This window comes from Parus major, chromosome 5 (assembly GCF_001522545.3).
Source record: "Parus major isolate Abel chromosome 5, Parus_major1.1, whole genome shotgun sequence".
NCBI classification, from domain to species: Eukaryota; Metazoa; Chordata; class Aves; order Passeriformes; family Paridae; genus Parus; species Parus major.
Window position 1 is genome coordinate 1,583,241 of NC_031774.1, and position 19,987 is coordinate 1,603,227.

General features: G+C 39.8%; 2 protein-coding genes across 11 annotated transcripts in view; one reads left to right on the forward strand and one right to left on the reverse strand.

Moving 5' to 3' along the window:
* Positions 1–6,425, reverse strand: part of ELP4 (elongator acetyltransferase complex subunit 4) — a 136,285-nt gene extending 129,860 nt beyond the window's left edge. For all 8 annotated transcript variants that reach the window (XR_004497753.1, XM_015631213.3, XM_015631211.3 and 5 more), the window contains exons 1-2: positions 6,259–6,425; positions 965–1,000 (exon numbers count right to left, since the gene is read on the reverse strand). Coding sequence is in view for 7 of the 8 variants with exons in the window: in XM_015631213.3 (XP_015486699.1) it covers positions 965–1,000; positions 6,259–6,412 (190 nt within the window). In the remaining variant the exon portion in view is untranslated. The remainder of the gene's footprint in view (positions 1–964; positions 1,001–6,258) is intronic.
* Positions 6,426–6,520: 95 nt separating this feature from the next.
* IMMP1L (inner mitochondrial membrane peptidase subunit 1) overlaps positions 6,521–19,987 on the forward strand; it is a 30,931-nt gene continuing 17,464 nt past the window's right edge. Inside the window, exons 1-3 of one of the 3 annotated variants that reach the window (XM_019006994.2) lie at positions 6,559–6,580; positions 7,406–7,540; positions 19,403–19,535. In XM_019006994.2, the coding sequence (XP_018862539.1) occupies positions 19,431–19,535 (105 nt within the window). In that variant the 5' untranslated portion in view covers positions 6,559–6,580; positions 7,406–7,540; positions 19,403–19,430. Of the gene's footprint in view, positions 6,581–7,405; positions 7,541–14,610; positions 14,816–19,402; positions 19,536–19,987 lie in introns of those variants that run through there. The other 2 variants (XM_015630790.1, XM_015630791.1) reach the window with 2 other exon arrangements.

Here is a 19,987-nt window from a genome sequence, read left to right on the forward strand (position 1 = left end):
TGAATTGTAACAATTCAAAATTTGAATTTGAATTCAAATTCAGTTTCCCAAGTGATGGTTGTCTTTGCACAGATAAAATATTAAGACCACATCCTTTTTAGAAAATGAATGAAAATTACTGATTAAATCTGTCTCAGGGCTGAAAAGCCACACTCTGAAGAGCTTCTATTGGTGTCTATCACTAGAGACAAGCAGGCTCTTAAAACACTCTACTGTCACAAGTTCTTTGAAACCACCCAAGTCACCCAGGCATGTGCCAGTCTGCTTTGTCCCTAGGCAAGGCTGAAATCCAGTCACTGGTCTCAATTATGAGAGTCATGAGATTCAAGTGCTCCTTCAGGGTGGAGATGAATACAAGAACTCTTAATTCTTCTGCAGGTTTTGTGTCAAGCAAACAGAAAGGAAAGCTGGACACCTCGGCTGCAATGGAGACATGGTTCCACTGTGGTCTGGAAAGGGAATTCTGGTGTAAACTATTTAATAACCTCAGTTTGCCTCATCCACACCCAGACAGAAAGCAGGCTTCCATCACCTTGCTCTCAGCTGATTCTGGCAACCAAAAGATTAAAAGGTTCTGCATTGCATGTCTTCCTCAGACAGCCAAACTTAAACAAATCCCTTTGTGATAGATAGTACACAGTTTGAACCTAACAGCAGTTTACAAAATCTTAACTAATTTGTGTACTTCGCTAATAAATCCTGAAATGTGCTTAATGCCCTGATTTCAAACAGAATCCTGGGGTATTCTTCCTGGGTGATAAAATTAAGGTTTTGATTCATCTCCAGTAATCCTTGAGATAGACAATATTCCACTCTGAAGGCTACACAAAGTGGAGGAAGATGAGAGTTATACTTTCTTAGTCTGACTTCAAAAAACAGTGAAAAGAGAGGCTGGTTAATGAACACATTGGAGAGTGAAACGCTTCAGAATATGGCTTTAAGTAACTATATAATCTATACTAACCAATAAGAAGAAGGGTTCCAACAGCTACGCCTCCACCTGGAAACAAAACAAAATGAAGAATAAAGTAAGACTACATTTTAATACTATGTTAGAGAACAATTAACTTTTCTTAGTTTATAAGTCAAAGAAAGGTGATAACGGGGAATTTAAAAATATAAAAGTGAACAACATTTTAATTACCTTTGCAATACTTACTACAATTCTCTATTATGAAATAATTATACATTACATGTAATTATATACTGCACATTACAATTACTTTCACAATATACTGTACTATCATCATTGTGGTAAAAAGATCCTGCAGAGCTCTGCACAACCACGCTCAAGTACTACAGTGGTGATGTATGGTCTGAGCCAGCAGATTTTTTTACTGGGATGACTCAAGGGAGTAAACATTCCCCAAATTAAATTAATATTCATCACTATCAAGTGATACTCCTTTGTATCAAGGAGGATGTAAGCTAAGTGACTTATTAAGATTTTAGTCGATTTTAGAAAATTCCCACTCAAGTTTTAGAGGCAAAATCCTGGCTCCAATGCTTTTTATCTTACTGCTGAAAACTGACATGGCATGACAAGACTTGCACCCATTGAAACCTGGACTAAGACATAAACGTCACAACACACACTATGAAAAATCATACACTACTGAAGACATTAAATTTTTTTATAGTAGGCCTTGGACATAATAACTCCATGGATTCCTTTACAAGACCAGTGAAAGAAGAACTCGTATTTCATTTTAGGGAAATATTACACCGATTTATAATCTGAATTCCAAGATTTACACTAGTGGAATGACCTGAAACCAGAGTATTTTGTTTAACAATTATATAGGATTTTGACAGGAAAGCTAAAAATCCCTGGAAGTGTTCAGATGGCTATATGTAACCAGCCTGATGAAGGGTTTTGCATGGACACTGCAGGATGTCCTCTGCAATTCTGTACTGATTTAAAAGCAAGTTAGAGGCAAACTAATTGATGAATCCCATCAGCACCGAATGCAAAGCTCCAGAAGTCAATTCTGGACTGCACAGATGGACTCCAGTGAACAAGATCTTTCATTTTATATATTTGTAAGAGGTCAATAAACTCCACTAGAAATTGATTCCGAGTTGGACCAACTTCTTAATCTTCAGCTCTGCTAGTGGGACTAGAAATGCCTGCAGTATCTGTAGTGATGCCATGTACTCAGAAAGAAGAGAAATAGAAAATTCCTCTCCCATAGGCCAAAAAATGCTAATATTGTTGCACAATAGCACCTGAATTAAAACCAGAACAGGATCACTTTGCCATGATGCACCACAATTTGAGCATTACTTGGCAGTGAGTGTTTAGTCAGCTACTAATTTCATAGTTATAGAGAAGCAGATGTTTCAAGCTAAACTCCTGAGTCTAGATGTACAGTAAGCTGATCAGGTAATCAAGCATTTTTTAGATATTTAAAAAGCAAACAAACAAACCAATTTCAACTGCTGTTTATCAGAAAGTTAGAATCACTCATGAAATCCTCATGCTCTAAGCCAATGATTTTTGTTCCATTTATTTGTTCAGGAGATAAATGCAAATGAACCCAAAAGATGTACCACAGGGGAAAGTGAAAAAAAAAAAGACTAAAATCTGAAATCATACTGATGTTTAATACAAAGTATCTTCCAATATTCACTGTATTTAATTGTTCAGGGAGACAGAACACAGATTATTAACAACAGTCATTTAAAATTAACACATGCTCTACATAGCCCATAGTTAAGAAAAGCTCCAAATGCTGAGATTTTACCAAATCTTAGGTTGACATAGAAAATATGATTAAGGCAGCCAAATGTATTATCTCATGGCAATAAGGACTTTAAAATCTTGGTCAGAAAGAAGTTCACTTGTAGCCATGACAGAAGTAATGTCTTTTCTGCTTTTACAGTGAATTTGTCAAACAGTGCAGCCAAAATTCTCTCAAGCTTTATTTTCAGATCATCAATGGTGCTGTTTCTACAAGCCAGGGCTGTAACATATGTAACATACCCCGGTTGCTAAAGGCAAACTCAGGTCAGAGCATTGTCTTTATGTTATCAGATGTAGTGAGTGGTTTGAACAAGTGTCTTCTATTACTGGGAATGCAAAACTATTGCAGTTACCATGGTTACATGTTCATATTACAATGAGCAACAATACTAGTAAATTAAACAAAAGACAGACAACAGGAGAAAATAGCAGGAATGCTGGTGGAATCAAAAGGAAGAGGCAAAATCTTGAAGTTTCCCAGGAAAGGTGCTGTGAACTTTTCATTCTTCCCCATTTTGCTATTTTAATTTTTCTTTGCCAGTATCTAAGGCAGTAGCATATATAAATAAACAAGACTTGTAACTTTCTACATTGCTTCTTACAGCAGAGTGATTTAAGATCCTATGGAGAGAAGCACAACAAACTTTGCAAGCTAAGAAGTGTCCAGATTGTTTTCAAAGCATATCCCTGACCTTTTTTCCAGCAGCCTAAAACAAAACACTCAATACCAGGCTTGTGATGGTATATATGGCCCATAAACCTTGAAAGTAAACTTGAATATAAAGTCTGGAAGTTCAGAGTGCCCTGAGGGTAACACAGCGTTTGCAATCCAGCACTTATCTACCACTTCTCTTCCAAAGGAAATTCACTCCATACAACAATGTAACAATCAGCCGGCAGCTGTAGGGTGAAAGAAACTCCTTTTCTCTGCCTGGATCTCTGGATTCTCTGCCTTTTCCTCTCTCCAGAAGCTCCTCATTAGACCTGTGTGTGTGATAACACCATGCTTTCCCTCATTCACACTCACTCATGAGCTGTACCTTCATGTCTGGCAAACAATTCTGTATCTGGGTTACAGATTCTGAACAGAGCAAACTTAAATTCAAGCCCAAACTGGAGATCTCCAACAATGTCTAGTGACTGTCACAATGTCTATGAGAATATGAAAATACCAGTCTAAAAGAGTTCACAGTAACTTCCATTAGGAATTTTTTTTAAAAAAAAAAAAAAGAAAAAAGATTGTCCTCAGTCCCTGGTGACAATAAAAATTAAATCTTTTTACAGTCAATTATTTAACTGCCAGTTGGCAAGACAAAAGAAGAAAAATACCAATATTCTTTCAGAAACACAAAAACAGCATCCTGCAACACATTAATGAAGCATTTCCACGCCCAGAAAAAGGAGACAGAACAGACCAAGTCAACACTGGTAGGGTCACCAGCACAGTGGGCTGCACCATGAGAGGCTCAGTCAGATGCCCAAAGGATCCTTTTTCCCCTTTACTCAGCACTCACCAGATCACATCTGGAACACAAGGCCCAGATGACTTTGAGCCCTTCCATTCAAGAAAGAATAAAGAGAAACTGAAGTGAGTCCAGGGAGGGGAATGAAAATGGGGCAGCTGTTTCAAGTGGCTGAAGGAGATGGGCTAGAAGAAAACCTGAAGGCCCTGGGGTGGTACCCAGGAGAAGGTGCTGACACACAGCTGAGCCCTTTAGTGAGGTGCAGTGGGAGGACAATGAGCAACAAACAGGAGCTGAATCAGGGGAGGTTCCCAGCAGATACAAGGAAAAAGAAAATTCCTGCAAAGATAATTAAGCATTGGACTGAGTTACCCTGATGTGCTGCAGAATCTCTGCCAATGCAGATTTTCCAGACTCCATTGGACAAAGCCCTGAGCAATCAGCTCTGAATTCAGAGCTGGGCCTGCTTTAAGGGCTGTAGAGGGTAAATTCTTGAGATCCCTCCTCAGTCTTCAAAACCAGTGATTCTGTACAGGTTCACCCATCTGGAGATCTGTTCAACAATGCCTAGCATCAGTGGAAATTTCATTACAGTCAGCATGTTTAGCATGACTCTTTCCTGGCCTACCCACTCAGCCTCCAAAAATCAAGGTTTAAGGGCCAGGAGGTTATCCAAAGTTTAACACAGGAATGTAGAGTCCAGGTTTTCAGAGACACCACAACCCAAAAAAACATCTAAAAGGACTTTCAAAAGTTGCTGTTCCTAGGGGCAAGGAATTTCCTTGATGTTCAAGTATAAATATTAGTAAGCTCAGAAAATCATGAAATATTTGAAAGCCAAGGAAAATGTAGAAGGGATCCTGGGTTTATTGGAAGTGTCCTCAGCTTCCATAACAAACCACTAATTGTGTTAGCAGATGCCTAGAATTTTAGGAGACTGCCACCACGTGAGCTGTCTACATCTTCTGAGCCTTGCTGTGCAAAATCCAGTTTCTAAAAGGGAATATGAACTGGAATATTCAGTGCAAATCTGCTTTTCATGCAATTAAAAGGCTTCACAAATTACACTCACTTAATGAACTACTTTTCTCTCAAGCAGGAAGAACTTCCTCCACAATGATCCTGATGGAAGTGCAATCACACACACACACGAAATTATATACAGGCTGCAAAAAGTCCTTTGTACTTTATGGATATAACTTTTATATTATCATAAATCACGTAGAGTATCCCTAGAGAGAAAAGCAGCATATTCTGTGTACTCCAAGGATGAATGGACAAAGCTAAAATCAGGCCATTCTCACCTAAAAGTACATTAAGGATGCAGTGCAACTGTGTGAAGAGTTAGAGGATTTCACACAGCCCTGGTGCACACGGATAAACCACGCTGTTTATACCAGCAAATAAATCAGCTCCAAATCCAAGGGAAAGTGCCAGTTCACGACACGGATGATACAATAGTCACAAGAGATGAGTCCAGGGGACCATCTCACACCCTGACACCGACAGCAGGCAAAGGCAGATCCACAGGCAGCCAAAACAGCGTCACACCAGCACAATTCCTCTAAGCGCGGCACTTTAATGATGTGGCTGTGGCGAGCAAGGCAGAAAAGACACACTGAGAATCCCAGCACATTCCAACACCTGCCCCCATGGGAGAACCCGAACTAGCCGGCGTTAAAGCAGCACAGGCGGCTTTCCGAGCCGAAACCCCGCCTGTGACGGTGTGAAACGCGGTGTGAAGAGCGGGGTGTAAATCAATTTACGGGGCAGGTCTGCACCGTGGCAAGGCTGCTCAGGGAGAGGAAAGCACACGGTACACGGTACAGGGCCATCCGCTCCTCCGCAAGCTCCAGGAGGGAATCACGTCCTGCCTCGCCCCGTCCTCCTTCCCCTCCCGCCCTCCCCCCAAGCCCAGGGAGTGTGGGGAGGAAGGAAAAGCCGGCGGGAGCAGCCGCGGGGTTACGGGAGGCGAAGGGCAGGCAGGGCCCGGCACAGGGGAGGGCGGAGGGGGGCGCAGCACCGGGTCCCAGTCCCGCTCCCACCAACCTAGCACACAGTCCAGGGAGGGCAGCCCGCTGGAGAGCAGCAGCTGCCCGTGGCGCACCGAGGGCCGAGTGCCCGGGAGGGCGGGCGGGCGGGGGCCGGCCCCGGGCCTGCGCTGGAAGCTGGTGCGGCCCCGCTCCCCGCCGGCCGCCGCCATGTCGGGGCCGGGCAGCCAGGGCGGGCGGGCGCGCCGGGAGGGCCGGGCCCGCGCTCCGCCAATGGGAGAGCGGCTCGGGGAGTCGCCGCCCAATGGGAGCCCGCGTTGTTGGCACGTGCCGGGCCGGGGGGCGGGGAAGGGCTGAGGGGCCCGGCGGCGAGCGGGGAGGTGAGAGCGGGGCCGGGGCGGCTGAGGGACACCGGGGCCTTGTCTGGGGCTGAGGGGGCCGGCAGCGGGCACGGAGCGGCGTGGGGAGGTGCCGGGAGTGCAGTGCGGGTGCTGTGGAGGGGACACCCCGCGGGTGCCCGAGGTGGCTGTAGGGCCGGGCGTGCAGCGGGCCGTGGGCGGACAGGGGCGCTTGGCGCGGCATCAGCCCCTTCGAAAAGCGCCCGGAAGGGAAAAGTACTTGTAAAGCGTATTTACTTAACTGAGTGTAACATAATATGTGAGTATGCTTGGAGTCCCTGCTTGTTTTTACGAAACCGCGGATCTGTAGCAAACGTGTGGTTTAATGCCTTAACTTGGGAGCAAGATCTTGCATCAGCCTGATGGGCCTGGACCAAGATGTGTGATAGAAAAAGTTAAAAGACATTAAAATGCTTTGACAAATTCTAGTATGTTTGCTTTGTCAGTCAACGCTTTGTGTTCTGGTGAAAGCAAGGGAAGACCCTGTCAGTATATAGAACAGCTGCTATCACGAGTATTTTTATATTTGTTTTTCATCTGTTCAGATGCATTCCAAGCTGCTTGAAGACACTTGTACACAGCAGAATATAAAAATGAAGGTTTAATACTGTAATCCCTCACTCTCACTATTTAATTCCTATGAATAGTGTTTACTGTCCTTCTAAGCCAAATTTTTGAACACCTGTGGTTCCTGAATCTCTTTTTAATTGAGGGGAAAAAAAATCTTCATGTTAAATATATCAGCATGAGAGAGCTGTGGTATATGTGGACAGTCCTGAACATCAAGAGTTTTTCCTTCATATCCAGTTCAGGTTCAGGAGCATGAAACTTCTGTATGATATCTCCCTCGCTGGTGAAATGATGTGCTTTTTGCTGCTGGCCAAGCTTCTTCACATGCTAAGCAGTGGACAGTTCAAGATGTTTTATCAGGAGTATCAGGAGGTAGTCATAATGTTTTGTATTTTCTGCTATACTGTGAAATACGGAATAATAGTTAATTTTAAGTATAGATTATTGCTTGGTGAAAGTTAGAAGTCTCTGCCTGTGGAGAACAAAAGCAAAAGAGATGGGAAACCGTGGCAAGAAATAAATATAGCTGTTTAATTTCACTTCTGTAATATGTGACCAATGATGTGTGACTATCTGGAATAGGAAAGGCCAACAAAATAAAGATCCAAAGCATAATTCACAATTATTTTTAAAGGGTTTGGGCATGTGTTTCTGTCAGTGGGATCCTGTGGTGTAAATTCTAACTGAAGAAGAGGCTGAAATGTTGAGAGAGTTCTCCACTTGTAAAACATTGCAGTAACTGTGCCCTTTCTTACTGTTCTGTCATCCTGGAGCCCAAATCCCTGAATATTTCAGGTGTGAGTGCCTGCAGGTGTGTGTAACACAACACTTGCAGGATATCTGTTGGAGACCTTTGTTACAGAAGCTCATAACCCAGTGATATGTATCTTTGATAAGTCGCTGCTTACCTTTGAGAAAGAGAATCAAGTGATAAACTCCATGTACTCAATCTCTGTGATGTTTTTTTTTTCCCATTCCAAGCAGTACATTTTCTTTTGTTATTTCATTAACACAGAGTATTTCCTTGCATTATTTTTTTTTTAAAAATTAAAATACACTATATAGGTTGTCTTAACTATACAGGATAAGTGTAAACATACATCCAGGGCTCTCTCCTTTGTTCTTTCATTTCTCATTACTACTTGCCTGACATGTAAGGTTTTTTTAATACTTTTTTTTTTTTTTTTTACTTCATTTTATTACAGCTCTATTAAAATTGGAGGCTAATTAATTATCTTTATTTTTTTCCCTTTTCCTGTTGGTGCCCACATAATGAAAGTATTTTGCAATTGGGAGTGCTTGTGCCAATGGCCCTACCAGTTTTATTGTTTCTTGGATAAACTGCACATTTACTGGAAATCTCAGTGCCTCAGGAGCTGATCCAGTGGATCAGGGCTGCAGAAGAGGAAGTCTCACTCCCTTCTCCTCCCCTGTTTCCAATCCAGCAAACCCTAGTGCTTATCAGGTCCTTCCTTGAGCTGACTGAGCTCACTAACCTGACACTGAGCTATCGATTGACTCAATAGTTTTATTTTGTGCCATCCTGCTGGGCTGGTGCTGTAAGGAAAAGGACAAATACACACCGTGGAGAGGGGCAGCTTTGTAGTTATTGCAGACTTTCCTGTTCTTTTACATAAACTGATACTTTTGTTACCATTTTTTTCTTGTAGACAGCCTTCCAAGTATAAAGAAATGGGGTCTTACATTGTAACTTACAGCAGGACAGACTGTTTCATATATAACAAGAATAATGGAGAAGTAGATACAATTTTTTCAGTATGAGAACTGAATTTTTACAACATGGTGGTAGTTCTGTTTGTGATGTTCATTTTCACCTAGTCACATTTTAACCTGATGGGTGCAGTTAAAGCCCTACTGATTTAGAAAACAAGTTGAAAAGCTATTTTTCAGTATTTGGGGAGTTTTTAAAATTTTAACATTTTGAACTACATATGTTCTTAAGAAAATACTGCTTAAGACATCTGACTTTACCTTTATTTCAGACAAATTTCAGAGAAGGAACTAATTTAATAGAAGTTTAATTTCATATCTCTTTGTAGTCAATTATTTTTAAATCAATGATAATCCATTTTCAGGAGCTGCAATAGTTTATTCACTCTTTTTGAATGATACTGAAGGTTTGTTTATTACGTTCACATGTCCAGTTTTGAAAAGGTGAATTTTCAGCCATTGTAGAAGATCCCACTAGGATCTGCTGTTTGGCAGAAAGCAAGACCACAGGAATTGTAATTCTAGATATTACCCTGATCTTCTAATGCACATGATGAGGTAGATAAGTCCTGCTCTAGGGGTGGAATGGAAATGCAGAGGAACATGGAAATGATTTCCAGGGCTCAGGAAGCGTCTTTGGAAGTTATTTCTTTGGCAATGGACAGTGGTCATACTCAGCTCATTGGAGAATGGAGAGGTTTAAACATTTTTGTCTGTCTTAAACTGTAGAATAATCAACTTTCCTTCCTTGAAGCTCACATGTTGTCACATAGACCTGGTCAGACGGGGATGTCAATTTTAACTGCAAATCCTAACTGTGCTATGGAGAAATCATGTTCTCTGTTTTCCTCTTCGTGCAAATTTGCTGCTCCAGTTCAGCTACTTGTCTGTGTGAAATGCAGATTTTAAGATGGATTAAGAAGATTTTTGGGTGAAAATTCCCTAAGGGAGGGAATACAAGGGTGAGTGAGAGAGCAGTCAGAACATTTGGGAAATGGTTATGCTTGGAATTTGATCTACAAGTACCTTTGGTGTTTCTCTTCAAAAGCTGTAGCCTCCAGACTTGGGGGAAATCCTGGTGTCCCCAAAATAGCAGCCCTTGAAGAGTACTTTGGATATTTGTGGCTGGTAAGAGGAAGCACAATTGTGGCCTCTCTTTACCTCATGGGTTGCCCATGTAGGCTGGTAGGGGCTCCAGTTCAGGCCAGCAACGTTGTGTGGGCAGCGTTCCTCAAAAGGATGGATGTGTTCTGTTGTCTTTGCTTTCAAATGAATGGTTTTGCTAGGTTTTAATTGTGCTGCATAAGATCCGTGTATGCTCTTGTCTTTGAGCAAAATGCTGCTCATTTTGGAATAAAACACCAGCCCATTTTAATTCAAACCCGTGTGTCTGCCTGACCAGTTCTCAGTGATGTTTTTTCTGTTGGATTTATGTGTGGGATAGAGAAGCAGAAAACCACATCCTAGTGGCAGTTTTAATTAATAATCTTATTAGTGTTTGCTGTTCCATCGCCAGGCTGCTTCGCTCATCAGTTGTGGAATGTGCTGGAATTAGACTGTACTGATTAAAGTTTTATAGTGACCAAATCAGATTATCCACTGAGTCACCTGACCAGGCTGGGTTTGCAGTCATGTGACCCAGCGCCCTGCTGAGCTCCTGCTGGGAGCTGAAACAAGGTAGTTTGCTTTTGAGATGTTCTTAAGTATCTAACAGCATGGGTCGTGGATTATGGCTGCAAAGAAGATGGCTTCATTTTCCTGATCTTTGAACTAGCTAGAATGGGATAAGTTTGAAAGTGCAGGATCTTCAGGCCATGAGCCAACAACTGGAAAGAATGTTTAATCCTGGAAGCTCTGACACCAAAAGACCTGGGTTTTTTTTCAGTGTGAAAAAGCTTAAAGGCTGCTTATCCAGTCAGTCTGTGGCAAACGAAGGAATTAGTTGAAGTGTTTAGGACTTAACAGTTGTATGATATTACATAAAACATGATATGATCTTATTCAGAAAGCCTCCATCCTTATGGGTGAATTTATCTTTATCCTGAGTAACAGGAAAAAAATTAAAACCTGTGTCACATTAAACAGCTCTTTTAAAATAGAAGTAAATTGGGAGACATGAGTTAAAGTAGTATGTGCTGAAGACAAGAAATTATTTTAAAAGTTAATATATGTTTCAGTAATTTCATAATTTTATCAGTACAGGATAAAATTACTGAAGCCTGCAGAACAATAATCTTGCAAATGAATTGTGAGTTTAATTTAGTGTCTTAATAAACATCATACAGATTAGTGCTGTATTTAACAGAGATTATTTTCCTTGTATTTCTCATACTTCCTGGTGAGATCCACAAACATGGAACCTTAGGTTTCCAGTGTGCTGACCAATGAGGTTTTCTGCTTATTGTCTCTCACAGATATTCCAGACAGGAATGCTAACTTGATCTTTCAGCTACCTCCAACTTTCACAGCACTGTGGCCATCCACAGAGTGGGGCATGAACCAGGGTGTGCTGCAGTAAATAATTCTGCAGAGATGAGTAACTCTGCCTGGGCTGAACACAGAGCCTTGCTTGCTCTTCAAAAAATTTGACTAGAATGGTAAACTAATTAGGTCACTGAGGGGCAGATGAAGAAAAGAGTAATTTTGGCCTTTAAGTAGTCAGGAAGTAACATTTAGACTTTTCAGTAAGAATTATAAATTTGGATAAAAGCCAAGCAAGCAACCAAGTAAAACTCAATGTAAATCCCGATTTACAACTGCCTATTTAGGGAAACATAAATTGTTTCAAACTTGGAATAATGTTTTGGTGAAAGCAGGAAGCACTAAATATCTGGCTTTTTTTGGTAGCCAGGCCGTGTTTTAGCAAACCATTATTATTCTTTATCTCAGTGGATTCAGCTTCTTCCATCTCCTACACTGAGCCCACCAATTCCATTCCAGAAGTGCTGTATTTGTGGGAATCCCACTTCAGGAGTGTGTATCTCAGAGCAAGGCTGCCATTTCTTCCCCCAAGTACTAAATTGCATTTTGTGTGAGATAATATATGAGTAAGAAGAATAAAAATGAATTATCTAAAACTGTAGATACTGAAACAGATTGAGGGAAACTAAAATGTTATCAAGGTCCTAGACATATCAATCCTGTAAGTGCTTACTGCAGAATAACTCAGTGCATTGCAAATATTTCTGTGGTTTACAGCTGTGACTGTGTCCCTAGCAGAGGAAGAAAGGTAGTGTAGCTTTGTTTTTTACCCCCATCTCTTATATTTCTGTGAAAACTACTGCACATTCTTGGAGCCTTGTGCTTCCACCTTTTTTTGATTGTGGTTCCATTGGTCCAAGAAGTGTGAAGCATTGTTTGATCTTGGTGTTTTTATGCTACTGCCAAGCCACAGTGATTTTTTAATACATTTTTTAACATTTCTGGTACAATAGAACTGAGATTCACAAGCATTAAATTGAAGGAATATCATCAATCTTCATAGCACGCACAAAATTATCAATGAAAGGAGCTTTAGGACCAGTCACTGATTTTCCTTTTAGAAAAGCAATGTATTATGGAAGAATGCCACGTTCTGTACTTTTGGAACAAACCAGATGAGCAAATTTAGATGAAATAAAATCTGATCACTTATTAAAAACCTAAATAGTTTTTAAGAAGGCAGTTCAGGGAGATATAATACTAGTGAAGTTGTACAGTGATTGTTTCTGTAGTGCTTTTCTGTGGATGTCTGTGGTAAAAGGAGCCATACAGGCCCTGCTTGGTGATGTGTTTGGTGTTAATGAGAGTGCAGTTTGTGGGGCTGCAGTGTGCTCATGTCTTGCAGGTGCTCTGCACCTCAGCTTAAAATCATTTGCTAAATTGGAGAAAGGCACCTCTACTTATTTGATTCACTAAGTAATCAGTTTTCACATTTATTATTGTGTCAGCTGTATCTTTTAGTTTAAACCACCAAATTAAATAATAGCTTATGCTGGTTTTCTATTTTAGTTCATGCATTTAAAACCTGGAAGTCAGATAAAAAGATAGTTTCAGAATAAATTCAGTATATTATTTATGAGTGGAGCAACACATTAGCATGGAGTTCACAATAGATCATATCGCTTTTATTCCATCTTACAAGCTTAGCAGCACAAACAGAATAATCAACATATTATTTGGCTGTCATCTGCTGAACAGAAACCAGAGATCACAAGGAGGTTTTCCCTAGCTGCAGTGATGGCCTTTTTGTTCCAAGCCCCCATCTGGGAGGGCCATGGTGTGTTATCATATGGAACGCGGGGTTTGCTGTAATCTGCTTAGCTGCACTGCAGTTTGAATCTTTATTCCATGTTTGTGTAATTTATAATTTTAATGAGACCATGGCTCTTGTGGGCTTTGAAATATATTAAAAGCTCTTTTGTGCATATGCTTTTGTTCTTGCTTAATAGGCTCAGTGTATTTAAAACTGATGAATTTTTATTCATGGATTTGGATGTCTGGGGATTAACTTAGATTGAATATCATTGCACTCATCTATTGATGTTTGGAACTTTTTTATACTTGTATCTGTAAGTGGAGAAGACCTTACAGAACTTGTGTTTTACACATAAAGCAGTTCAGAAATAACTAATAAAATTTTATTGAGCAGTGAGAAAAAATACTGATTACAGTTTATTTTTACTGCATAAACTCTCAATGAGGTACCATTTTACTCTGAAAAAAGTCCTTTAATCTGTGTACACGTGTATATTTAGAACTTTGTAACTAAAAAGCAGTTTGGGAAAGTGGTCAACAATTTTGCAGAATAATAGCAGTGATAAGCACTTGATCTGCATTTTTCTTCTATTTAGGTAACTTGAAAGTGTAAATACTGAGCACTGTGGTCTGTGTTTCTCCTGTTTTTTTAATACATTTTTTTAATGCAGAGTGTGAATAAGGTATTTCATTAGAAGGTGGTGCTCATAACTGGGGAATATTGATAAACATACAGAAGGATTCTTCACTGCTATTTTCTGTCAGTGCTAAAACTGGTCTTGTTTTTTGCTTTTTTTATTTTTCAGACGCTTAATGGCTTGTTTATGGTTTCATTGTCTGTCAGGTCTGATTTGTTATTTGTTTAAATATTTGATACTTTGTGGCTACTGATTTCCTAAACTACTGTGGTGCACTCTTCAGTTGCATTCTCTCTGAGACCAACATTGGCAATAAGATGGAGACAATTCTATTTTTTCTAAATAGTCTTGCTGGTGGTGTACTGAAATGTGGAGGGGGTTTGGGTTTTTGTTTATGGTGTTTTTGTTGGGTTTTTACCAGCAAACCATCCTCTTTGTAATGACAAATATTTTAAGTAAACAGCCTTTTTAGTTCTCAGGGCATAGGGGAGTTTTTTACCCCTCTTCTATCCACTGCTCTGAGCAGTATTTCCAAAATCTTGTTTCCACAAGATGTGCAGGACACACATGAGCCATGGGTAACTTAAGATTCTGTAGGGTTGTAGATTTTTAGTGCCTAAGGTGAAAATTAGGCTTCTAACTCCTTGTATTACTAAACTGAAATGAATTTTCAATGTTTATATGTCTCAAGGAAGTGAATGGATTGAAATTTAAGATAGACACATGTAGTTGTTTGACCATTGTGATGTAGGCACAACCCGTTTTTCTCAGTTACCAGGAAGATGACTGGTGTCTGCCAGACCTTTGGTGTTTATCCTAACTTTGACCTTGTTGCAGAAGACTGTAAAGTGAATATTTTGGCATCCCTCAGAGGCCCAGGCTTGCCATGTATGACCATGCCTTTGCTCAGCTGTCTGGATTTCACTGTTCAGCAAAGAGGAGTGTATGGAGCTGCAGAGGAGGAGAAGCTTTGGAATGCATCTGGCCATTAAAACAGCATTTTATTCAGCGTTGTGCAAGTGTTAGGAGCTGCTTCCCAAAGGTAAATAGAACCAGTGAGAACTACCTGAAATGTGTGTTGAGAAATTGCTCATTCTTGTTGGTAGTCTCTGGTTATTTAACACCAGTGAATTGTGTTATGTGCGTTATGTTTACAGGATTAAACTCCTTGTCAGTTTGAGATCAGTAGCTGAAGGAGCTCTCATTGGAGACAAACTGGCAGTGTCTAGTAGAGATAATGTGTAAAAAAGTAATCTCTTCCAGAATATCACCAAGCTTGCTCACATTTGCCAGATCAAGTCCAGTGTTTCTTCCAGAGTAAAGCAACAGCTGGAAATAAAAAGGAATTCTGTCTGATCTCCAGCACAGAAGGACCTTTTGAAAATTGTTTTTTGTTTTGCTTTAGATGCTCAGAATCCTCAGATTGTAATTAGAATATTTAAAGCATTTTGTATATATGTATCCTAATACAGGAAGCATCCAGATAAACAAGATAGACACCCTTTGCTCTTCTAGCACATGCAATATCAATTTCATGGAGAAGTTTTAAAAGAATAGTTTAATATAAATAACAGCTCAAATATAAATATTTAAATGGCCTAGTCAGTGTGCAGTTTTTTCTTTGCCTTGGGTTTGTTGTTTTGGTTTTTTTTAAGTAATCTCAGAATAATTCTGTGGGAAAGAGATGGTGCAAGTTTTGTGTAGAGAAAGGTGTCTGGTTAGAAGTGGAGAATGTTAGGAGAAAAGTTTCTTTTATGGAAGGAAAAACCGATAATTTCTCACTACTCATTAATTAGTGAAATTCCAGAACTGAGAAATCTTATATAAAGCAAATGCAACCAGAAATTTTTTATGAAAGTGAAAAATCTGTTTAGTGCCAAGTCCATTGATTTGTTCAGTCACACTTTCAGTGCCTGCAATGTTGATTTTCCTGTATTTAAAAATTCAACACTTAAACTGGCTTACACAATGCCATGGGTTTTCTGGAAATGATAAATCTGCTCATTGATTTTCTAATTTTATTATGTACACAGCTAATTGTAATCCAAGATTACAGCAAACAAGATGTTAATTTCTAGACAACCTATGTACATTTCCCTCAGAGTGTCAGTGTTGCAGAAGCAAAGAGTACAAAGAGAATACCATTTGTGCTATCCTCTCAGGAGCTGTCAATAAAAGATGTAATAGGGGATTTAGGAATCTGGAAATGGCCAACTAATTTATGTGAATCTATTTTATTTCAGCTAGAAAGCCCAAGCTCTGTTTCGTCTGCACTGCATATTGCAGAGCACAGGCTGTCTATAGAAAACCAGGCGGCTGCATATGGATAGTCCCTTGATATCATTCACTTGCTGTGTAATCTTATTATGCAAAGTTCTAATCTTCACCTAGAATGAATGCCTCTGGGTCAGAATATAGTCATATCAGGGTTTTTGAGGTCATGTTTTGTGATCCTTAGCTTATTCTTCTAAGTAGAGCTGGGATTTAAAGAGTATTCCCCAGACACTGGCAGAGATAGACGGCAAAACCTGCTGCCTTTTTGGAAGACAAGACCAACATGAGGTCCCTGGTAGGATTAAACTTGATTTGTAGCTGTAGGATTTTTTAACAGATGTATTATTGGACAGGGAATAGGGGGCCACCAGCACAGCGAAATTGGATCACAATTGGCATTCTCAGGGAGTCCGCTGGCTGCTAAAACAGCAGCTGCATGTGGATTTGACTTCTTTCAGGTGAAGCGACTTCCAGTCATTTGGAAAGGATGGGATGAAAAGGAACCTTGGTGATAATTTTGATGTCTGCAAGATTTAGTACCAATGTAATGGGATTATCGGTAACACCTTCACTGCAGAAAAAGCCACCTGGCGCTATAACTGGCAGCAACTGAGAACTAATCCTTTCCCATCTCTTGGATGTCATTCATGAGGCTCAAAGTGATTTCTACCCTGCTAGCTGTGATTAATTTTATAAACAAACAAACAAAAAAGCCAGTGATGAAAGCATAGGCTATGGAAGGGAAAGGGAACAGAAGATAATAGTAATTATATTTTGCATTTTATTTGCTGTGGGGGGATAAACTATACAGTTGTGGTAAAATAACCAAATTGTGTTCTCTGTGATAAATATGGATGTGTGACCTTTTTTAACCAATGTTGATTTCAGTAGAAATTTTTCAGCTATCTGCTATATGATAGTAGGTAGAACCTGGAAGTAATTACAGCAGGTTTTAGGCCATTAGTTCTGCAATAAGGATGTTTATACTACAGAGCCATTAAGTTTTCAAGGGGCCTGTCACTTAAATAATCTGTTTTGTTGTGCTTAATGGTCTTATGTTCGATCTGGTGGAGTTGCCTTCTGATGGTAATTTGTATTAAAATTGTGTGATGTGGAAAACTGTTCAGATGTTCATGTTCTTGTTACCAACAATAAGACATTGTTGCAAAAATGTACTGATATCAAGTTCTTGGAGGAGAGAATTATACTTTAATGATGCTCAACTTAATTATTTCTGTGTGTTTTTTTTAAAATGAACTAGTTTGTTTTGGTGGGTTTTTTTACTGGACTTACTCTTGCTACAGCCACTTATTAACTAGAAGTTGTTACTTAAAACTACATGGAAACTTTTAGGATTTTAGTTATTTGGAATGAATATTAGATGTCTGAAAATGAACCTTAACATTTAAAACACCCTCCCATCCTCAGAAGGTGCCTTGCCAGGATCAGACTGTGTAATCTAGGTATATATGTGCCTTCATTTGAAATTAACTTTCTTGGGTAGTAGTCAAAATCTTTTATATAAAGCTAATAATATTTTAATCATTATCATAAAATCTGATAAGCTTGAGCATTTAAAAAAAAAATCCTTTATACTATGTTTATAAATAGGGGTTGGTGAAATCCATGTCTCAGGAGTTAAGAATTTATTTTAAGAGTAACAAAATTTGAGGGCTCTTGTCTCATGTTCTGTCTTTGTGGTTAGTTTTTTTACCATGGCAGCTCACTCTGAGCCCTGGGTTTCCCTGAATATCTCCCAAATCTACTTGCAAACATCACAGAGAAACACATGTCCAGGGTAACTATCCCTAGGTTTGTGTCATCCAAAATCCAAAAGGAAACCGCTTGCAATCGCATTGAAACTTATTTTCTGAGATGCATAGCAGTTGTTTGGAGTTTCATAATAAAAATACTTTGGTTACAACCTGACAGCTGTTGGCATAGGAGATCTGCACATTCTCTTGAAGCTGTTACTGTTCATTTGCCCCAGTTTGATCTGCATACTCTGGGCATTGTAATGTATTGCTTGTAAATGCCTTTTTACCTGCAATACCCACAGGTGCCTGAATTCTCTACTATCTTAATGTGTGGTTTAAGCTTTCTGAATAGCATGGAGCAAAAATAGAGGATGTTTGTGCATTCCTTTTCTTCTTGAACTGAGAAGCAGTGTGAGGCTGCCTTTCTAGCAGGTGCTGTTAAGAAGTGTTGATGATGGACTTCCCTCAAAACGTAGTTGTGGTCATTGCATTCACAACACTTCTGCAACTCAAATTCATCTGCTGTGCCTCCACCTTCCTTTTATCACCTGGGACACATTTCTGGGCTCACAGTGTGTCTGGCCCTAAAGAGTAAGGCACTGGTTGGTGCTTTTCATGGTGCATTGAATTGAGAAGAGCCAACCACTTCTCTGCCTCACCAGAATGAATTCTGCTGAAAGTGCATTCCCCTTCCAGGGCAGCTGTTTCAGTTCCTGCAGTGTCCTGTAGTGTGGTGGGTGCTGCTTCTGCCAATGACACAATTCAGAACTTTTCTGGTTTTCATTGTATTTTGGGTCATTACTGTGAAAATGGTCAGATAATCTTACAAATGATGAGTCACAGCTTGGTTTAAGCTGTTCTAGTCCAGAGGAGTTTATGTAAATAAACTAGTACATCTTTTTTGGATCAAGGAAATTAATTTGGTAGAGAATATTTGCTCCCAATAATGGTCATCTTTTGAATGTATTCAGGCAAAATTCCCATTAAATTCTAGTGAGAGTTGTGAAAATAAAGCTATGCACTTTAAAATTCCTGTCTTTAAATAGTGAAATGCAATGAAATGTAGAAGAAGACGCCTTCATTTCATCTTGAAGTGGGCACATTTTACTAAGCATTTTTCTCTTTTTTTTTCTCCTTTTAACATACTGTATTTGCTTAGCAAACTATATTGACCTGTCTTAGGAAAATCTTGCAGTGGTTTTAGTTCATAAGGCAATACAGATTTAGGGGGAACAGGTCTCTTGCTTCAATTACTTCAGTATGTTTGTTTTCCACTTCCTTAAGTGTAACCATCAAATTGTGGTAAGGAAACATTTTATTTAGATTAGCATTGCAGGAATTAGATCTCCTAATCAGAGTTGGACTTGAGTATTTGGGAAAGGGGGTTAGGAAATGTTTCTAGACCAATGTGCTGCAGCTGAGAACAGGAAGACCTGGTGCCTTATTTCTATGTCCACCTCCTCAGGTCTGTGTGATTATTTGTTTCATTACAGCATTGAGTTTTTTTAATCTTATCCATCTGTTACACACAAAAGATGGGATTGTAGATGTTATATTGATTATTCTCCAATGAATGATCCTCTTCTGTTTTGCTGTAGAACCAGCTGAGCACCGATCCACTGTAGGATGCTTCGCAATGCCCTAGGAAAAACCTTCCGATTTCTGGGGTACACAGTGCAATATGGCTGCATAGCACACTGTGCCTTTGAGTACCTTGGAGGAATTGTTGTGGTAACTATTCAGTTTCATGACATTTAAAAGGAGATAAAACTGTACCACTGAAATTTTTGTATGTGATGATTTCAGGTTTCTTGATTTTCGAAGCATTTAACACAATTTATGGGAAGCAGGTCCTTTATGAAAGTTATTTGTACTTTAGGCATTCATGTTATGACATTATGATGTGTTATTGCTTGAGGCCTCACTGAAGTAAATGGGAAACTCTGATTAAGCCTTTTGCAGAGTCCATCCTTTAAGAAGGACTGGAGTCACCGATAGGAAATGCCTTTGTTTCACACTCTGGGCAAATTTCTGGGTGTTTTATGTACCCTGCCCCTCCTCCCCAGGTCATTAACCTGGCAGATGCTGCTGCTGAGCATGGGGGAGTTTGGCTGTGAGCTGCTCTTGCAGCTTCTGTGATGATTCTGTGTCACAGAGAAAAAGAGAAAGGGGTAAGCTGGTAG